Source organism: Aythya ferina (assembly GCF_964211825.1).
Source record: "Aythya ferina genome assembly, contig: HAP1_SCAFFOLD_170, whole genome shotgun sequence".
In the NCBI taxonomy this organism is placed as follows: domain Eukaryota; kingdom Metazoa; phylum Chordata; class Aves; order Anseriformes; family Anatidae; genus Aythya; species Aythya ferina.
This window is the reverse complement of record NW_028181358.1, coordinates 162,220-178,430: the sequence shown is the minus strand read 5'-3', so window position 1 is coordinate 178,430 and position 16,211 is coordinate 162,220. Positions and strand designations below refer to the sequence as shown.

Sequence of the window (16,211 nt, the reverse complement as noted above, 5' to 3'; positions counted from 1 at the left end):
GCTTTTACTAAGTCAGTGACTTAGCTTCTCTGGGAGGAGTTGTCTGGAGGGGGCTGCCATTGCTCAGGGATGGACTGGGCATTGGTCAGTAGCTGGTAAGCAATTCAGTTGTGATGTACATTCTGTTATCATTACTATTATTATCCTTTTATTTTTTTTTTCCCTGTCCTATTAAATGGTCTTTATTTCAACCTATGAGTTTTACCTTTTTTTTTTTTTTTTTTTTTCCCTGATGCTTTCCCCCCATTCCCATGAGGGGGATTGAATGGTGCTGAGCTGTTGTGGCTTAACCTGCCAGGCAACCAGTCACAGCACTCTTCCCACCAAGTTTTGCTTATGGCAAATGTATTGCAATGCAGGGACTGAGCCAAAGTTTCTAGCTCCTCTTGCTTCTGTCGTGCTGTGTACATCGGTGCAGAAACATTTCAAATGTAATTTATTGTACCCAGCGCCTTGTGGAGCAGATTGAAGGACCTCACTAGCACACAGTCCCTCAAATTTTGGTGTGCCATCCCATAGCTTACGACTGGAAAGCCTGATTTTATCCCTTTCCCCCTTCAAATCTAGTCTAAATCTATCTGAAATCTAGTTGAAAGGACAGCCCACAGTGAACTAACATAGATTTACCTCTACCTAAGGCACATGACTCCATTTCCTCAGATAAATACCTCTGCAGGTTGCTTTGAATATAACAAGTAGGGAGAAGGTTCAGTTGTCCTCCATGTGTGCCTCTGCTTTCATTTCACTTGCCAAAGGGATTTCCCACCAGGCCCCAGCTGCCGCCCTGACTCCCAGAAATGCTGCGTTAGAGCTTGCAGATACCTGCAAATATCTCGGATCACCTCTAGCACTGAGTTTGTGTTTGACCAGCTCACTTCTACCCTACAATATCTATTATTTACCTTGGGAGGTTAGACGAGAATATTTTGTGCACGCTTGAGGGGAGGCCAGATAAATGCCTGAGACGTGTATGGAAGAAGCTGAACCCCCTTCCAGCCCCAGGACTACACAGCCAGGATGAGATACCTCAACTGGCTCAGCTGAATCCCTTTCTTGAGCAGGAGTAAAGAGATCTTTCTGTCACTGCCCAGGTCTGTCATGGTACAAGGGAAGGTGATTCGCCTACCTAACTCTGTCTCTGATGGAGAAATGACACTACTGGAAAGAGTTGCCTGTCCACAGCTGAAGGAGGGAACAAAAGTGATTACTTCAGTCTAGTTCCAAGTAGGTTCCTTGGGAGCCCCAGGGACAGCTCAAGGCTGGGGTGGTGAGACAGGAAAGTCTGGTCCTCTGCTCCTGAGCTGGACTGGGCTCCTGGGATGCTTCGCCCAGCAGCAGCACCTCTGCACCGCACAGCAGGGCTGGGGGCACTGCCTGCATGAGATGAGTGGGCAAGAAGGAGAGAGGTGTTAAAGGCTGAGGGGAGTGCAAGATGAAGTCAGTCCCAGACATGAGGACAGGCTGGGTGAAGGACTCATCAAGAGCAGCCCTGCGGAGGACTTGAGGGTTCTGGTGGATGAAAAGCTCAACGTGAGCCAGCAGTGAGTGCCTGAAGCCCAGAAGGCCAACTGCATCCTGAGTAGCATCAAGAGAGGAGTGACCAGCAGGTGAAGGGAGGAGGTTGTCTCCCTCTGCTCTGTTCTGTGAGACCCCACTTGGAGTCCAGGTCAGGATCCCCCAGCACAAGAAGGATGTGGACCTGTTAGAACGGGTCCAGAGGAGTTCCACAAAGATGCTCAGAGGGCTGGAGCACCTCTCCTATGGAGAAAAGCTGAGAGAGCTGGGCATGTTCATGTTCAGCCTGGAGAAGAGAATTCTCCAGGGTGACCTCATTGCAGCTTTTCAGTACTTAAAGGGTATTTGGATGGAGAGTGACTCTGTGTTCAATCAGATAATGACAGGGGGTGGTTTTAAACTAAAAGAGGGGAGATTTAGATTAGACACTAGGAGGAAATTCTTTACTTGGAGGGTGGTGAGGCACAGGAACAAGTTGCCCAGAGAAGTTGTGGATGCTCCATCCCTGGAGGTGTTCAAGGCCAGGCTGGACAAGGCTCTGGGCATGCTCACCTAGTGGGCGGCATCCCTGCCTATGGCAGGGGGATGGAACTAGATGGTCTTTAAGGTCGACAGGGGTGGTTCCGGCAGGATATCAGGAAGAGGTTCTTCACCGAGAAGGGTGGTGCATACAGGACAGGCTCCCCAGGGACATGGTCACAGCACCAAACCTGTCAGAGTTTAAGAAGCATTTGCACTGTACTTTTAGTTATACGGTCTGGATTTCTGGGTAGACCTGTGTGGAGCCAGGAGTTGGACTCCATGGTCCTTGTGGGACCCTTCCAACTTGGGATATTCAGTGATTCTACTTAGAGTGCATCTTGTTCCTACTCTTATCAGTTCCAGTCATTTCTGCTGTTGGACTTCCTATAACATGCAACTCCGATCATGGGTTACAACCATTTTAAAAGTACATCCATCACAGTCTCCATCCCTGGTCCCTTCAGACCAGGCTACAGAGTTTAACATTGCATTGAACTCCTCCCCTCACCCCTGCTCCATCCAGTGTCTTTTGGCCACAGCCTCTTAGAGGTGTACCTCCTCCGGCATGGCCTTATCCATAAACCACACTCCCTTCAGAAGTCTACCTGCTGTGTTGAGGACTTACCCATGGCCACAGACGCTTTGAGGTCTTCTGCCATGGCCTTATGCAAGGGCACAGACACTGCAAGGTGTACCCACTATGGCACGGACTTCTCCATGGCCACAGAGGCCTCGAGGCATACTTTGCTCTGGAGTAGACTTGTCCATGGACACAGATGCTTTGGGTTGTACATGCTGCCATGTGGAATCACCCACAGGTCACAGTTCCTCTGACTCACAGTCACACTGGAGTTCCAGCCTGTCCAGTAGAGGCAGCACAGGAACAGCAGCCGTGCCCTGGCCATCCACCAGTCCGGGCACATGGCCATGGCTGTTATCAGAATGCTCCCAGGCACAGCAAAGAAAGATGATAAGGAGTAGAGCAAACAGCAGATTCAAAAGCAGCCACTAACAAGCACTGGACTCTCATGCACATACAGAAAGGCAAGGAAGCCCTGTTGCAAACACAGGAGACTTCCAATTAAGAGCCAAACTGCTCTGATATCTATAAATCTGGTCTCCACACTCAGATCTGTCATTGTCTCAAACCCTTTGTGCCCCAAAGAACTGTTTTGGTTTAGCACCAGAAGGCAGCTGAGCATGGCACAGCCACTCACCCACTCGTCCCAGGTGGGATGGGGAGAAAATCAGAAAGGTAAAAGTGGTAGAACTCATGGGTTAAGACATAGACAGTTCATTAGGTAAAGCAAAATCCATGTGTGCAAGCAAGGCAAAACAAGGAATTCATTCAGTACTTCCCATTGCCAGGCAGATGATCAGACACTTCCAGGAAAGCAGGGCTCATCACACTGAAGAGTTTCTTGGAAGACAAATGCCATCATTCCCAGTATCCCCCCTTCCTCCTTTACCCCACCTTTTATTGCTGAGCGTGATGTTGCATGGTATGGACTGAATTTGGTCAGTCCTGCTCAGCTCCAGGCTCTGTCTCCTCCCAGCTTCTAATGCACCCTCAGCCTCCTTGGCGGTAGGGCAGCAGGAGAAGCAGAAAAGTCCTTGGCTCTGTGTGAGCACTGCTCCAACACATCAGTGTGTTATCACTGCTGTTTTCATCAAACATCTAAAATGTAATGTCATATGAGCCTCTATAAAGGTAATTTGCCAATAATCATACCAAAACCATGACAGCTGCCTATGCTACCCAGAAAATAACAAACAAGGCAAGATTCACTTGTCCTAAATGTGGGCATCATCTACTATTTCGGGTGGCCAAAGGAAATCTCTTTCATACTTAATAATGATCCCTTAGCTCTTAATTACCTGCACATGCCTTGAACCAATACTGGCTCCACAAATGTCAGCAGGTGTTTGCATCAGAACAACTGGCCCTACTCTCCATCACCATTAATTAGCATGGGACATGAGACAAGGAGCTCAAGTGCAAGTAATTATTTTGTGCTTGCCTGAACTGGGGCAAGAGGAACCCCACTTTGAGGGTTTGTGTGGTGCATGAGAGGGGGCTGTCTCCTTCCACCTCCAGAATGGCAAGCCCAGATTAAATGCTTTTTTTTGACTCAGTTGAATCTCTTTCCTCAGCAGCAGTAAAGGGGATCCCTCCTAGGAAAGATCATTCTTAAACATAATTCTTTGATATAAGCAATGACACTGCATGAAAGAAATGTCTCTCCCCAGCTGAGATAAGTGGTTATGTCAGTGTCTTTCACAATGGTTTCGCCTGGAGCCCCAGAGACATCTCCATGAAACAATAGTGGCAGAAAAAGAGATGTTTTGGGCTGGGTCTCTGCTGCTGACCCCCAGTCAGACTTCAGTGAGCATGCCTTTCTCCAGACAAACTGATGGGTCTCCTCTTTCACCCAGGAGAGCCCCCTTAAGGCCATAGGGTCCAGGACAGGAGAGGAGGGTCTCCTGAGTGCCCATCTGTCCCTCCCCAGCAGGAGCATTGTAACAGCTCTCCTTGTCTCTCCACCCAGCTCCGCAGGTGCTGTTCTTCTCAGGTAGGATGGAGATAGGGGACTCAACCCATACAATCCTGCCATACAGATGTGTCCATGGGAACAGGGTGCCCAAGCCCCCTTCTGACTCGTGACACCATCCCTGGACCTGGTGATGGCAGTTCTGTACTCGGTGGTGCCTCCAGCACTGAACCCCCTCATCTACAGCATGAGGAACCAGGAGATCAAGGATGCTCTCAGGGATGTATTGGGATATGTGTTATCCCATCATCAATAACGTAGCCATCAGACTTGTAGGGTTCCCACTGTACCACAAAGAAGCAAAGCCGGTTTTGTTTTGTTTGTTTGTTTGTTTGTTTTTTGTTTGATTGATTGATGGATTCTCGTAATTATGATAATACTGTATGTGAAAAATACTGTAATTTATTCAACTTCTTCTTTCTACTAAGTGTGCCTTGTGACAGTCCTGTTGTCTGTTCCGTGGCATTCCTGGGGCTGTAGACAGGAGGCATCAAGGTGAACCAGTGTGTCACAGCTGGCCTCTTTGCTAGCAGCACCGTACCGAAAGGGGCTCTTCAGGGCCAGGAGGCTGGAGGCCTCTTCCGAAGCTGCGGTCAGCAGGAGCTGCTCCCTGAAGAGGCCTCCTGCTTCTTCTGGGGCTCTCTGTGGATGGAGGGGGACAGGTTCAGAGCCCCTGGGTGATCTGTGTAGTGGGTTTACGTTGCTAGGTTTTGGTAGCAGGGGCCATAGGGGTGGCTTCTGTGACAAGAATGCAGAAACTGCCCCATGTTACATTAGGGCCCCACTGCTGGCCAGAGCTGAGCCAATAAGCGATGTTGTCTGTGCATCCATGAGAGCACAAAAAATAAAAAAAAATAAAAAAATAAACCAGCAGCTCAGCACTCACCTGCCCTTTCTGCTCTTAGTAATAAGAGAAATTTCTATCCTCTGCACTTCCACATGGCCTTTGCTTTTTTTTTTTTTCCTTCCCTTTATTTAAATGATGTAATTAGTAACAATTTTCCCTTAATAACTATTTTTCCTCTAATTAAATTATCCTTATCTCAGCCCGTGAGTTGTTTCTTTCCTTTTCTTCTTCCCTTCCTCTCCCGAGGATGGGAAGAGAGAGAACAGTTGTGGTGGAGGTCAGCTGCCCAGCAAGGTAAGACCAGTGCAGCCGGGCAGAGGGCAGGGAGCTTTTTGGGGCTTTTCTGGGGTTTTAATTCTTTTTCTCTGCATTCTGCTCCTCTATTAGATGATGCCATTTTTCTCTTTCTTTTGTACCCGAAGCTAAATGCACGCACTATCCTGGTGGTAAAGGACAGCTGAGCATGGTTTCTCTGTCTCCACATTTAAAGGACTCTTCAGCTGGAAAGCAGAAGGTTGCATGGAAGCTTGTCTTGCTTTCCTCCATCAATGCAGAGAGGTCGATACCTCAGTGTGGCTGGCTTTGTGCAAAGACTGAGAGGCGTCATGGACATTCCTGGGCAGGGAAGGTTAATCTAACCTTATTATTAACCTTATTTTTAACCTGATAAACCTAATAATAACAGAAACATTTAGAAAATGTCAATGAAAAGGAAAACCAAACCAAACCACAAAGACTAAGATCTAAACCAAAGACCTTTTATTCATTAAAATTTCAGGTTTTACTTTTTTTTTTTTTTTTTTTTTTTTTTTTTTTTTTTTTTTTTTTTAGGTGTGCATTTGCTTTCTTTCACTTTAATATCCTGGATCTTCAAGGGTGGGTATGGGACCTGGGGTGGATTTCTTGTCCACTTTTTTTCTTTTGAATATGAAAGTGATGTTCAGAATTGGGGTAAGATGTGGGTCACAGGGACACAGGGACAAGCAACACACAATCCTCGCACCTCTTCCTTCCCCCCTCTCTCCCTTTTGGGATGGGGAGAGAATGAAAAAAAAATAAAAAAAAAAGAGTAGTGAAAGCTTGTGGGTTGAGATAAATACAGTTTATTAGGACAGAAAAGAAAGGAAAATAAGAATAATAACGATAATAGCTGAAACCAGGACACGCATATATATAAATGCATGTATATATGAGCACATTTTCATTACCTGAAACACGTGAGTTCTGCTTATGGAACGGCAATATGTTCTTACCATGCCGGAATGGAAATCACCAAGAAGTGCACTTATTGTACAGGAAATATTGATTTTTCCCTCTCTTTGCACTACCAATATTGTCTGTTATGCTGTGTGTCCAGTCACCCTCATCATTCTGGTGTTCCCACCTCTCCTGGGTATCATAGAATGGCTGGGCTTGGAAGGGACCTTAAAGATCATGTAGTTCAAAATATTAAATGATTAAATAAAACGATTAAGCGGTTATGTCTGAAGGTGTCTTTTCAGCAGACTCCTTGGACATGTGTTCTTCCCATCGCTCTCCAGAATCTCCCTCTCTTTGCTTTTTGTTCATTCAGACACCTCCCAGCTATCTGATAAAAGTTTAGGGAGATAAAAACTATCGCCATCCTTTAGAAGTCTAATGAACTCTGTAGTGAACGCCTTAATTGTGTTTATCTCTATCCTTGCTTATCTCTCTGTGTAAAACGTTTCTTGTACAGCTGTCCCTTGTGCCAGGTGAACCTCGTTAGATGCAGTTTGCACCTGGCATGCAGTTGAGGAGAATGTTTTAAAGTTTATTGAATTGTACAGTGCTTAACTTTTGTTTGTTTGCAATGGAGAGAATCCCTTCTGTGCCTGTGTGCAGGCAGTTCTCTGGGGAAAAGAGACAGCAATTGGTGCAAAGGAGCTGTCACATGCAGCTGCAGGCCTGAGTGGAGAAGTCTGATGGGAGGAGAAGTGCTGCAAGTCCCAGGCGGCTCCTGAGAGAAATGGAGCGCTTGGGGAGGTGAGGAGCAAGGATGCCCACAGAGTGTCTGGCCTCAAGGGACTACTTTTCCAAGCTGACCACAACTCCTTAGGAGATCCTGTGCATCAATATCAGTTAGAAATGTCAGTAAACTGAATAAATAAATAAATTAGTTAAAGGAAATGCCCTTATTCTCAATTGTTCATTGAAATCTGCCTCTTTAACTACCCTTCTGAAATCTCTCCCATTAGATGTACAAGCCCTGCATCCTTGAAGAAAATGATGGGGAGAAACAAGGCACATGAGGGCTCTCTGTATTGTAACAAGCCCCAGGGTGTATTTGGTGCTGAGTCCATGGACCTCTGATGCTGAGAGGAGATAGCACAGGCTGAACAAGAAGGTAAAGCCAGAAGAAACAGTAAAGTTTCTTGGAGTGTTAATGGGTCTCACTGAGGGCCATTAGCAACACAACCTCCCCATGGACTTGTTAGAGCAGAAATTGGAGGCAGTGATGCCAGTCAGGCAAAGGCAACATGTAGGTGGCTCTGATGCTGAGTAAAGCCCTTATCCAACCAGATGCCAAGGCCTGATGCCCGGGCTCTGGGAAGGGAGCTCCTGTCCCACACATGACTCAGGACTCTTCAAGAGACAGTGGGACGTGGGGTGTGTGATGCGGAGTGAAGGACAACAGTACAACACCACCGGGAGGTACAAGAAGGCCCCAAGGTTCCAGGGCCAAGGGGACAACGTGCCTTCTCATAGGCCTCAGTGACAGACAACAGCTACAGCCAAGGGGACAAAGACCTTGGCTCTGTCAGGGCCTTCCAGCCTTGCCAGTGCCCTTGGCCGTTGTCTGTCCTACCCTGCCCCATGCCGGTGCCATTTTCCTTGCAGTCTGTAGACACCCAACCTACTTCATCACCACAGTATCTCCCTACCTCTACTGGCATCTGCTTGTCCTCACTGGCTATTTCTTGCAACACAAAGCCATGGGCTGATCCAGACTCCCTCTGAGTGACCACAGCAGTACCCTTGGAGTGATATTTCTTTCTCCTCATGACCAGGACCTCCCAAATGGCAGTTTATGGTTGGTTTCCTTTCTCATGCCCCTATCAAAAATGTGCCATCATTTCTGAAAGCAACTTTCAAGCTGTCTGGAGCTACTACTACACTGTGCCAAGCCTGTGCTTCGCCAGGCCTAGGAAGCCCAGGCCTCTTGGCCTCCACACATGATGCCTACCCCTGTCTTGGTAGACCTCCTCTGAACCCTCTTCAGACTTTATGCATTCCCAGCTGCAAGGTCAACATCGTGGCCATGAGGGCAGAAGACCCTGCTGAGAGGGAGAGGAGAGGCAAGGGGGTCTTGTTCAGTGGAAGGCATCCATGCTGGAGAGGACACAGTGGTGCTCCAGTCCCCAAGGCACAATGCTGCTCTTAGGAGTTTCCTCTCCTTCTGACCACCTCTCTGCTGTATGGAGCTGTCCCTGGGAGATGTTCCTCTGCCCCCCATCTCTTTGGTGCCAGTGTTCACAGACTCTCCCCCCCCCCCCCCTCCCCACATGCTGCACTCAGCTCTGCCCTATGGGCACCTCTTGCTTGTATGGCACTGTCCGAGGGCATCTCTGTGGTTGCAGCTTATCAGGGGGAGGCCAGACCTAATCTGACAAGGATGGAAAGAGGAAGCTGGAGTTGTCTGCAGTCTGTCTCTTGTGCAAATAATTTCTCGTTTCTCTTTTTTTTCCCTTCAGCAATTAGGAAATTGAAAGCACAGCTTCTGAAAAGCTCCCTCCTGAGAGTGTAGTCCCTGCCTTCTTCATCCTCTTGAAAGATCCCCTCAGGACAAGGGTGAGCTGGAACTGCAAGCAGCCCTCAGTTCTGCAGCACCCTGTTCATAGGAGGATGGACCTGCCCTGCTGGGGAAGGACTTGGCTCCTGACTCCAGTGAGCAGACCAAGGACTGTGTGGGTGCTACACCCAGGGAAAGTCTCATCCCTTTGTGACAGCCAAGGACAACAGGATTCGCGTCAGCGGCATACATCTGAAGCTGCCCAGAAGCATGCTTATGACCTTAGCCTCTCTGCAGTTTCTCAAAATTGCTCTCTGATAGCTCAGGGGTTCTATGGGAGAGCTGTGCCCTTCTGAGCAGCAGCACTGTGCCTCTAAGAACACCAGAGGGTGGTTGCCCTAAAGGTCAGGACGCTCAATGGGAGAGCCAGATCATTTTCCAGCACCACTGTCTGCACTGCCAGGAACCCCCCGTCTATCTCTGCTGTCATCTAGGGGAGGTTTAGGCTGGATATTAGTAAAAACTTCTTTATTTAAAGGGTTGTTAGGCATTGGAATGGACTGCCCAGGGAAGTGGTTGAGTCACCATCCCTGGAGGTCTTTAGAAAACATTTAGGTGTAGAGCTTAGTGATACGGTTTAGTGGAGGACTTGCTAGTATTAGGTCAGAAGTTGGACTGATCTTGGAGGTCTCTTCCGACCTAAATGATTCTGTGATCCCCCCATCTACACCCTGTCCATGCTCACAGACCCGGTCCTATTGAGCTCATCATCAGCATTTCAATCATCTCATGGAGCAACCTCTTCATATGAGCAGGAGCTAAAGGGCAGATGCACAAACTCTGATGAGCTTGGAAAGGTGATGCTGGTGCTGTCTGGAGGCTGGCATGTGGTGCAGGCACTTGCCTGGTAAAGCTCAGAGTAACAGTTTGTGTATCTGAGCCCATTCCCTAATTGGGAGAGATGTTTTTACATCGCCACCCAGATGAAACAGAGTAAACTTGAAGCCCAGATCAAGGAAAGCAAAAACTCAAACAGGAGGCACCTTCTGTTAACTAGAAGAGTCCCTTCAGAAATGTGCTGGGCACAGCCCCGGGCACCTCAGCTGTGGCTCTGGGTCCAAGTACAGACTTGTGACAAGGAAACATGGTTTACAACGGCCCAGGATCACATGCGTGCAAAAGGTTTGCTTGTGAGCTTAGACATGCTGAGTGTTTGGCAAATCACAGCATAAAGAGCAAAGGAGAGCACCACAAAGAGAGCAAACCCTGCTGTGTCCAAGGCTGGAGAGCAGGAAGGGAATTGAGCAGTCTTTCTGGACCTCTCCTGCATTTGGTCAGCTCAATAGCTCTGCATGCTTTGAGGAGATATTGGATAAAGGCACATCCGGAGGTGTCCTACATATACGAGTCTGGTGTCCCTGTGGGCAGCCAAGGACATCCCCCTTCCCTGTCTGGCCCTCAGCTGATGCTCAGAAAAGTTCTCCATCAGAGCCTGCAAACACTGGCACACGTCTTTGATCTCCCCTGGCACCTGAGCCATCACCAAACGTCTGTGTGGGACCAGCTGTCCCCCAGGTTGAACAAAGCCCAGGGGCTCAGAGCCCACACTAGCAATTACTTTGTGTCTACCTGAGCTGAACCAAGAGCAATCCCAGATGTAGGGTGTGTAGGATGCATGGGGGAGCTGAATCCTGCTTCAGCCTGAGGGCTTCCAATTTGGGATGAGATCCTAGAATCATAGAATGATTTTGGTTGAAGGGGACCTTAAGGATCATCTAGCTCTGACATACCAGCCGTAGGCAAGGATACTTGCTACTAGGTCAGGTTGCTCAATGAAGATGCCTGCATTCCCTCAGTTGAATCACTGCCCTGACCAAGGGAAACCAGAGAAGCCTCCCTTTGTTTCTCTATCCTTTTATTATGGGTGTTCAGAGGTGAACCAGGACATCTCGTGCTCTGGTAGCACAAATCATGCTGCTGGAACCAGTCTCTGTCCTTTGTTTAGGGCAGGGCAGTTGGTGATTACTTCAGTCTGCTTCAAATCATGTTCCCCAGGGGTGACCCTGCTGCTTTTCAGGAGTTGTCATCCCTGGAGCCCCAGGGACATCTCCAGGGAGCCCGAGGGGCCAGCAAAAGTCATGCATTGGGCTTAGCCTCTGCTGCTGAGCTAGGCTGGGCTCCTGAGATGGAGGGATCTGTCTGCAAGCAAGCAGCTCTGCTGAGTCACAGCTGTACCCAGGAGCAGTTCCTCGGCATGGTGCAGCAGGGCTGGGGGTCCCAAGGGGATAAGGGAAGGGGAGGGAGGCAGAGAAAGGTTAAAGGCACTCGGGAGGATGAAGAGAGCTTACTGGAGGAAAAACATCGCAGCTCTTGAAATGGTAAGTCTCTGGCTGCAGGGCAATGCTGCTGCAGTTCCTGGAAGGATCTCCAAAGGGCAGCATAGCCCACAGATTTTGGGACCTTTCTTGAGGACTCCCAGCCCAGAGGCTCTAAGTGGAAAAGTGTGAAGTGCTGTGCAGCTGGGGGTGCAGGCAGGGGTGCTCAGGGCTATGGTGCAGAGTATGGTCCCCAGGGCGCTGCAGGGAGAAGCTGCGGGTGGAAGGAGGCCCCCTGGCAGGGCAGGGCAGGGTCATGCTGCTGCCTACAGTCTGGTCAGCAGTCTGCTTGTGTTTGTAATTTGCTGCAGTGACATTTCTGGTGCACACAGCTGTTCAGGGGCTACCTGATAAAGACAGACTCCGTGCTTTCAGTTTTCTTGGGAGCAGCTCAGCAGCAAGGGATCTGGGAGTGCTGGTTGACAGCAGGCTCACAGCAGGCTGTGAGTCAGCAATGTACCCTCATGGTGAAGAGCACAAAATGCATTTTAGGATGCATTAAACACAGCAGAGCCGCTCAGTTGAGGTGATTGTCCCACTACCTTTAGCATTAGAGCAGCCTCACCTTGAATTTTATGTGCAGTCCTTGTCTCCACTGTACAAAAAAAGTCCTTGGAAGAGTCTGGAGGAGGGCAACAACGCTGGTAAAAGGGCTGGAAGGGTCCTCAATAAATGGCTTTAACTTCTGGTTGAAAAGGTCCTTGAAGAGGTCAGGCAGTTGGACTAGAAGATCCCTACCAATTGAACTATTCTATTTGATTTGATTCAATTTGATTCTTCTATCCTGCCCTATCCTATCCTATCCTATCCTATCCTATCCTATCCTATCCTATCCTATCCTATCCGTCCCAAATGGACACAGTTCTCCATTAGAGTGATTGTGATGCTGGAAGCCACGAAGAATCAGTGGAGGTGCCAAGGCCACAGAAATGTTGTTGGGGAGATGCATGAAGGGAACTGAAATAAGCCCTTGTTGTTCGTGGTGGTTGGAAGTGGAGTATGAAGACAGGGTGAGGGGTTTGGAGGTGTGTGCTTTGAACCGGGAATCCCCTGCTATCAGCAGTACCCAGGTTCATCTCAGGTTCTGCTCTGCCCTTCTGTTGGGTGATTTGGGAATAAGAACACTGAGAAGCTCTTTGATATTGTAAGTGGATTTAATTTGAGATCACCCCATGTTCCCATAAACCTACTGCTGTACAGGACTGACCCACAGATGAATCCCTGCTCCCTCTGCCCACTTCAGCCAGCACATGCTACAGTTAATCAAGGGAGCCACAAGAAGGTCTTTGAAAGGAGAGAGGTACTTTGGGAGACTTCTGTGAGAAATGGCATAGGATTTTTTCAGAGGAACCTCTCCTAACTGGTTATTGTTTTTTCCTCCTTGTAAAGGTCCCCCATGCCCAGAGACAGCAGATGTCCAACAGCAGCTCCATCACCGAATTCCTCCTGCTGGCATTCGCAGACACGCGGGAGCTGCAGCTCCTGCACTTCGCGCTCTTCCTGGTCATCTACCTGGCTGCCCTCCTGGGCAACGGCCTCATCCTCACCGCCGTAGCCTGTGACCACCGCCTCCACACCCCCATGTACTTCTTCCTCCTCAACCTCGCCCTCCTTGACCTGGGCTGCATCTCCACCACTGTTCCCAAATCCATGGCCAATTCCCTGAGGGACACCAGGGCCATTGCCTATGCAGGATGTACTGCCCAGGTCTTCTTTTTATTATTCTTTTTTGGTGCAGAGTATTCTGTCCTCACCATCATGGCCTACGACCGCTACGTGGCCATTTGCCAGCCCCTGCACTACGGGACCCTCCTGGGCAGCAGGGCCTGTGCCACCATGGCAGCAGCTGCCTGGGGCAGTGGTTTCCTCTATGCTCTCCTGCACACTGCCAACACATTTTCTCTTCCTCTCTGCTATGGTAATGCTGTGGGCCAGTTCTTCTGTGAAATCCCCCAGATCCTCAAGCTCTCCTGCTCAGACTCCTACATGAGGGAAGCTGGGCTTCTTGTGGTCATTGTCTGTTTAGCCTTTGGTTGTTTTGTTTTCATTATGCTGTCGTATGTGCAGATGTTCAAGGTTGTGCTGAAGATGCCCTCTGAGCAGGGTCAGCATAAAGCCTTTTCCACATGCCTCCCTCACCTGGCCGTGGTCTCCCTATTTATTAGTACTGGGATTTTTGCCTACCTGAAGCCCCCCTCCATCTCCTCCCCATCCTTGGACCTGGTGATGGCAGTTCTGTACTCATTGGTGCCTCCAGCAATGAACCCTCTCATCTACAGCATGAGGAACCAGGAGATTAAGGATGCCCTCAGGAAACTGATGAAATAATTTTTTTCAGAAGGAATGAACTTCCCAACTTCTGCATTAGACACATAACGTGGCTCATTAAAGGCACAGCTCCTATTCTAATGTATTTCTGGGTATTGTCATTTCTGGCTTTATTTTGCTTTGGTTTCAGTGTTTATTTTATCTGTGGTTTCATTCTCCTGACACTGTCCACTAAAATGTCATTAGGATTTTGCCTCTTAGCAAGTTGTGGATGCATCTTCCCTGGAAATGTTGAGATCATCAGGCTGGATGGGACTTTGTGCCACATGGTCCAGTGGAAGGTGTCCCTACCCATGACAGGGAGGTTGGAACTAGATGCTCTTTAGAGGTCCCTTCCAACCCAAAACATTCTGTGAGTCTCTGATTCTTCATCCCGTTTCTCATTCAGTGCATGGCTGTCTAGAGGAGTCCAGAGACTCCGTCCATGAGGAGTCTTGGTGAATTTAAACAAAATAAAGGACCCTTAAGTGACTTGTTGGTCTGACATTCCCCTTGTAAGCCCTTTTCTGGGGCTTTCTCTGCCTGTGTGCAGAGGTGGAGGGAGAGTCCCAGCAGAGCAGCAGTGGATAGTAGTCTGAGCGAAGAACAAGGCTTGGTAGACTCATTGCATCGTTCCTAATACGAGCCCCTGGTAGGCAACACACCTCTCTTGGGCATTCCCAAGATCAGGCTGGGAGATGGGTGCCTCAGCACCTCTCACAAGAGAGGGAGGAACTTTCACCCGTCCCTTTACTTGGTTGCAGAGGTTGTTACACGGGGAGTAGATGAGGATGGGATAGTTGGGGCCAGCGTGTTCATTGACACGATGGGTCATAGAATCGTAGAAAGGATCTGGTTGGAAGGGAGCCCCTCTCCTCCTCAATCACAAAAGCTAACCCAATCTGTTGTCAATTGCATAAAGCAGCTCCATGCATCTGAGCTTCACCTTCACCTTCTCATCTTCCCTGACACTCTCTCTGGCAGAGCCTGCATCCCTCCACTTCAGCACCGCAGGTGGCCAAGATGTGTGATCACACCCCTTAATCCAAATTCCGATGTCCCTTCACCCAAAATCATCACTGTTCTGGGACAAGCCATGAGGCTCCAGCTCGTCCTGGCTGTGCACATTTGGGTTGCAGCACCTCAGGTGTGGCACGGGGCCGAGCACAGACTTGTGGCAGGGCAGGAGAGCCCAGGGCTGTGGCGCAGAGCAGGGTCCCTGCTGTGCCCCAGGGGCTGTGAGCATGGGCAGGGAGACGATGTGACTCCTCCAGACACTGCAGCGAGAGGAGCTGGGATACCAGGACACGCAGCTTTGGGACATCCAGCTGTATCTTTGGAGTGTCTTCCTGGGCTGCAGGTTGCTCTCCGGCAGGATACGAAAGGGGAAGGACACCGCAATGCTAAGGACATATAAATGCTGCTGGATGTCTGCATGAGGGCAGCTGGAATGAGCCCTCTGCATCCCTGCTAGAAGAGCTGAGACCCTCCTTGGGTACCCTAAGAAAAGGTGATGATCCTGTTAAACTGCACTTCAACCCTCGATTCTCTGCTCTCTGTTGTATCCAGTGTCTTATCAGGGTAACACCTGAGTGCAATTATCCTCCAGCTTAAAGAGGTGTAATTGCAGAGGCCTGTTCCTTCACTTGCATACAGTTTTTGCTTTACCTGTTCTGCTCCCTTAGACTCAGCTCACTTTTCTGCTTCTATCCCCCATCCTGCTGGGGGGAGCCATTGACAGCCGTGTGGTCACAGAATCACAGAACGGCTGAGGTTGGAAGGGACCTCCGAAGATCACCCAGTCCAACCCCCCTGCCATGCAGGATCGCCTAGAGCACCTTGCCCAGGATGGCATCCACATGGGTTTTGAATATCCCCACAGAAGGAGACTCCACAACCTCTCTGTGGTGCTTAGCTGCCTATGGGGGTTAATCCAGAGCAGTCCCTTTTGGTGCCCAGCGTGCAGCTCCATGGTTTTGAGATGACAACAGATTTGATCAGAGTCTGCTAAACTGAATTAACAGCTGCTGTAGCTCTTTAGCTATGAATCGGCAGGCTCCTTTTCTTGCCACAGGGCTTGCTTGCCCTATATTTGTTCGTGACTATATTTTGCTTTTGTTGTTTGCCATATCATTTGACTCTGCTGTGCCCAGGAATGTTCTGATAGCAGCAATAGCCACGTACCTGGGCTGTCAGATGGCTAGGGCATTGCTGCTCTTGTGCTTCTGTAATGGACAGGCTTGAACTTGCATGGGTACTGGAGTCAGAGGGACTGTGGCCTGTGCATAAGTCCACGTGGGGCCATGTCTACCCCAAAGGGTCTGTGGCTATGGAGATGTCCA

General features: G+C 49.2%; 1 protein-coding gene and 1 long non-coding RNA gene across 2 annotated transcripts; one reads left to right on the top strand and one right to left on the bottom strand.

Moving 5' to 3' along the window:
- Positions 1 to 1,063: 1,063 nt before the first annotated feature.
- On the bottom strand, positions 1,064 to 2,757 carry LOC311428876. The gene is made up of 3 exons (XR_014687934.1): positions 2,663 to 2,757; positions 2,068 to 2,225; positions 1,064 to 1,374 (listed from the first exon to the last, which is right to left on the bottom strand). It is a non-coding gene; the product is annotated as an uncharacterized lncRNA (long non-coding RNA).
- A 1,665-nt stretch (positions 2,758 to 4,422) lies between these two features.
- On the top strand, positions 4,423 to 13,975 carry LOC311428877 (olfactory receptor 14C36-like). Its single transcript, XM_084540113.1, has 2 exons — positions 4,423 to 4,610; positions 12,952 to 13,975. Exon 2 carries the CDS (start codon positions 12,976 to 12,978, stop codon positions 13,888 to 13,890), a length of 915 nt encoding a protein of 304 aa, XP_084396239.1. The 5' UTR covers positions 4,423 to 4,610; positions 12,952 to 12,975; the 3' UTR covers positions 13,891 to 13,975.
- The last annotated feature ends 2,236 nt before the right edge of the window (positions 13,976 to 16,211 follow it).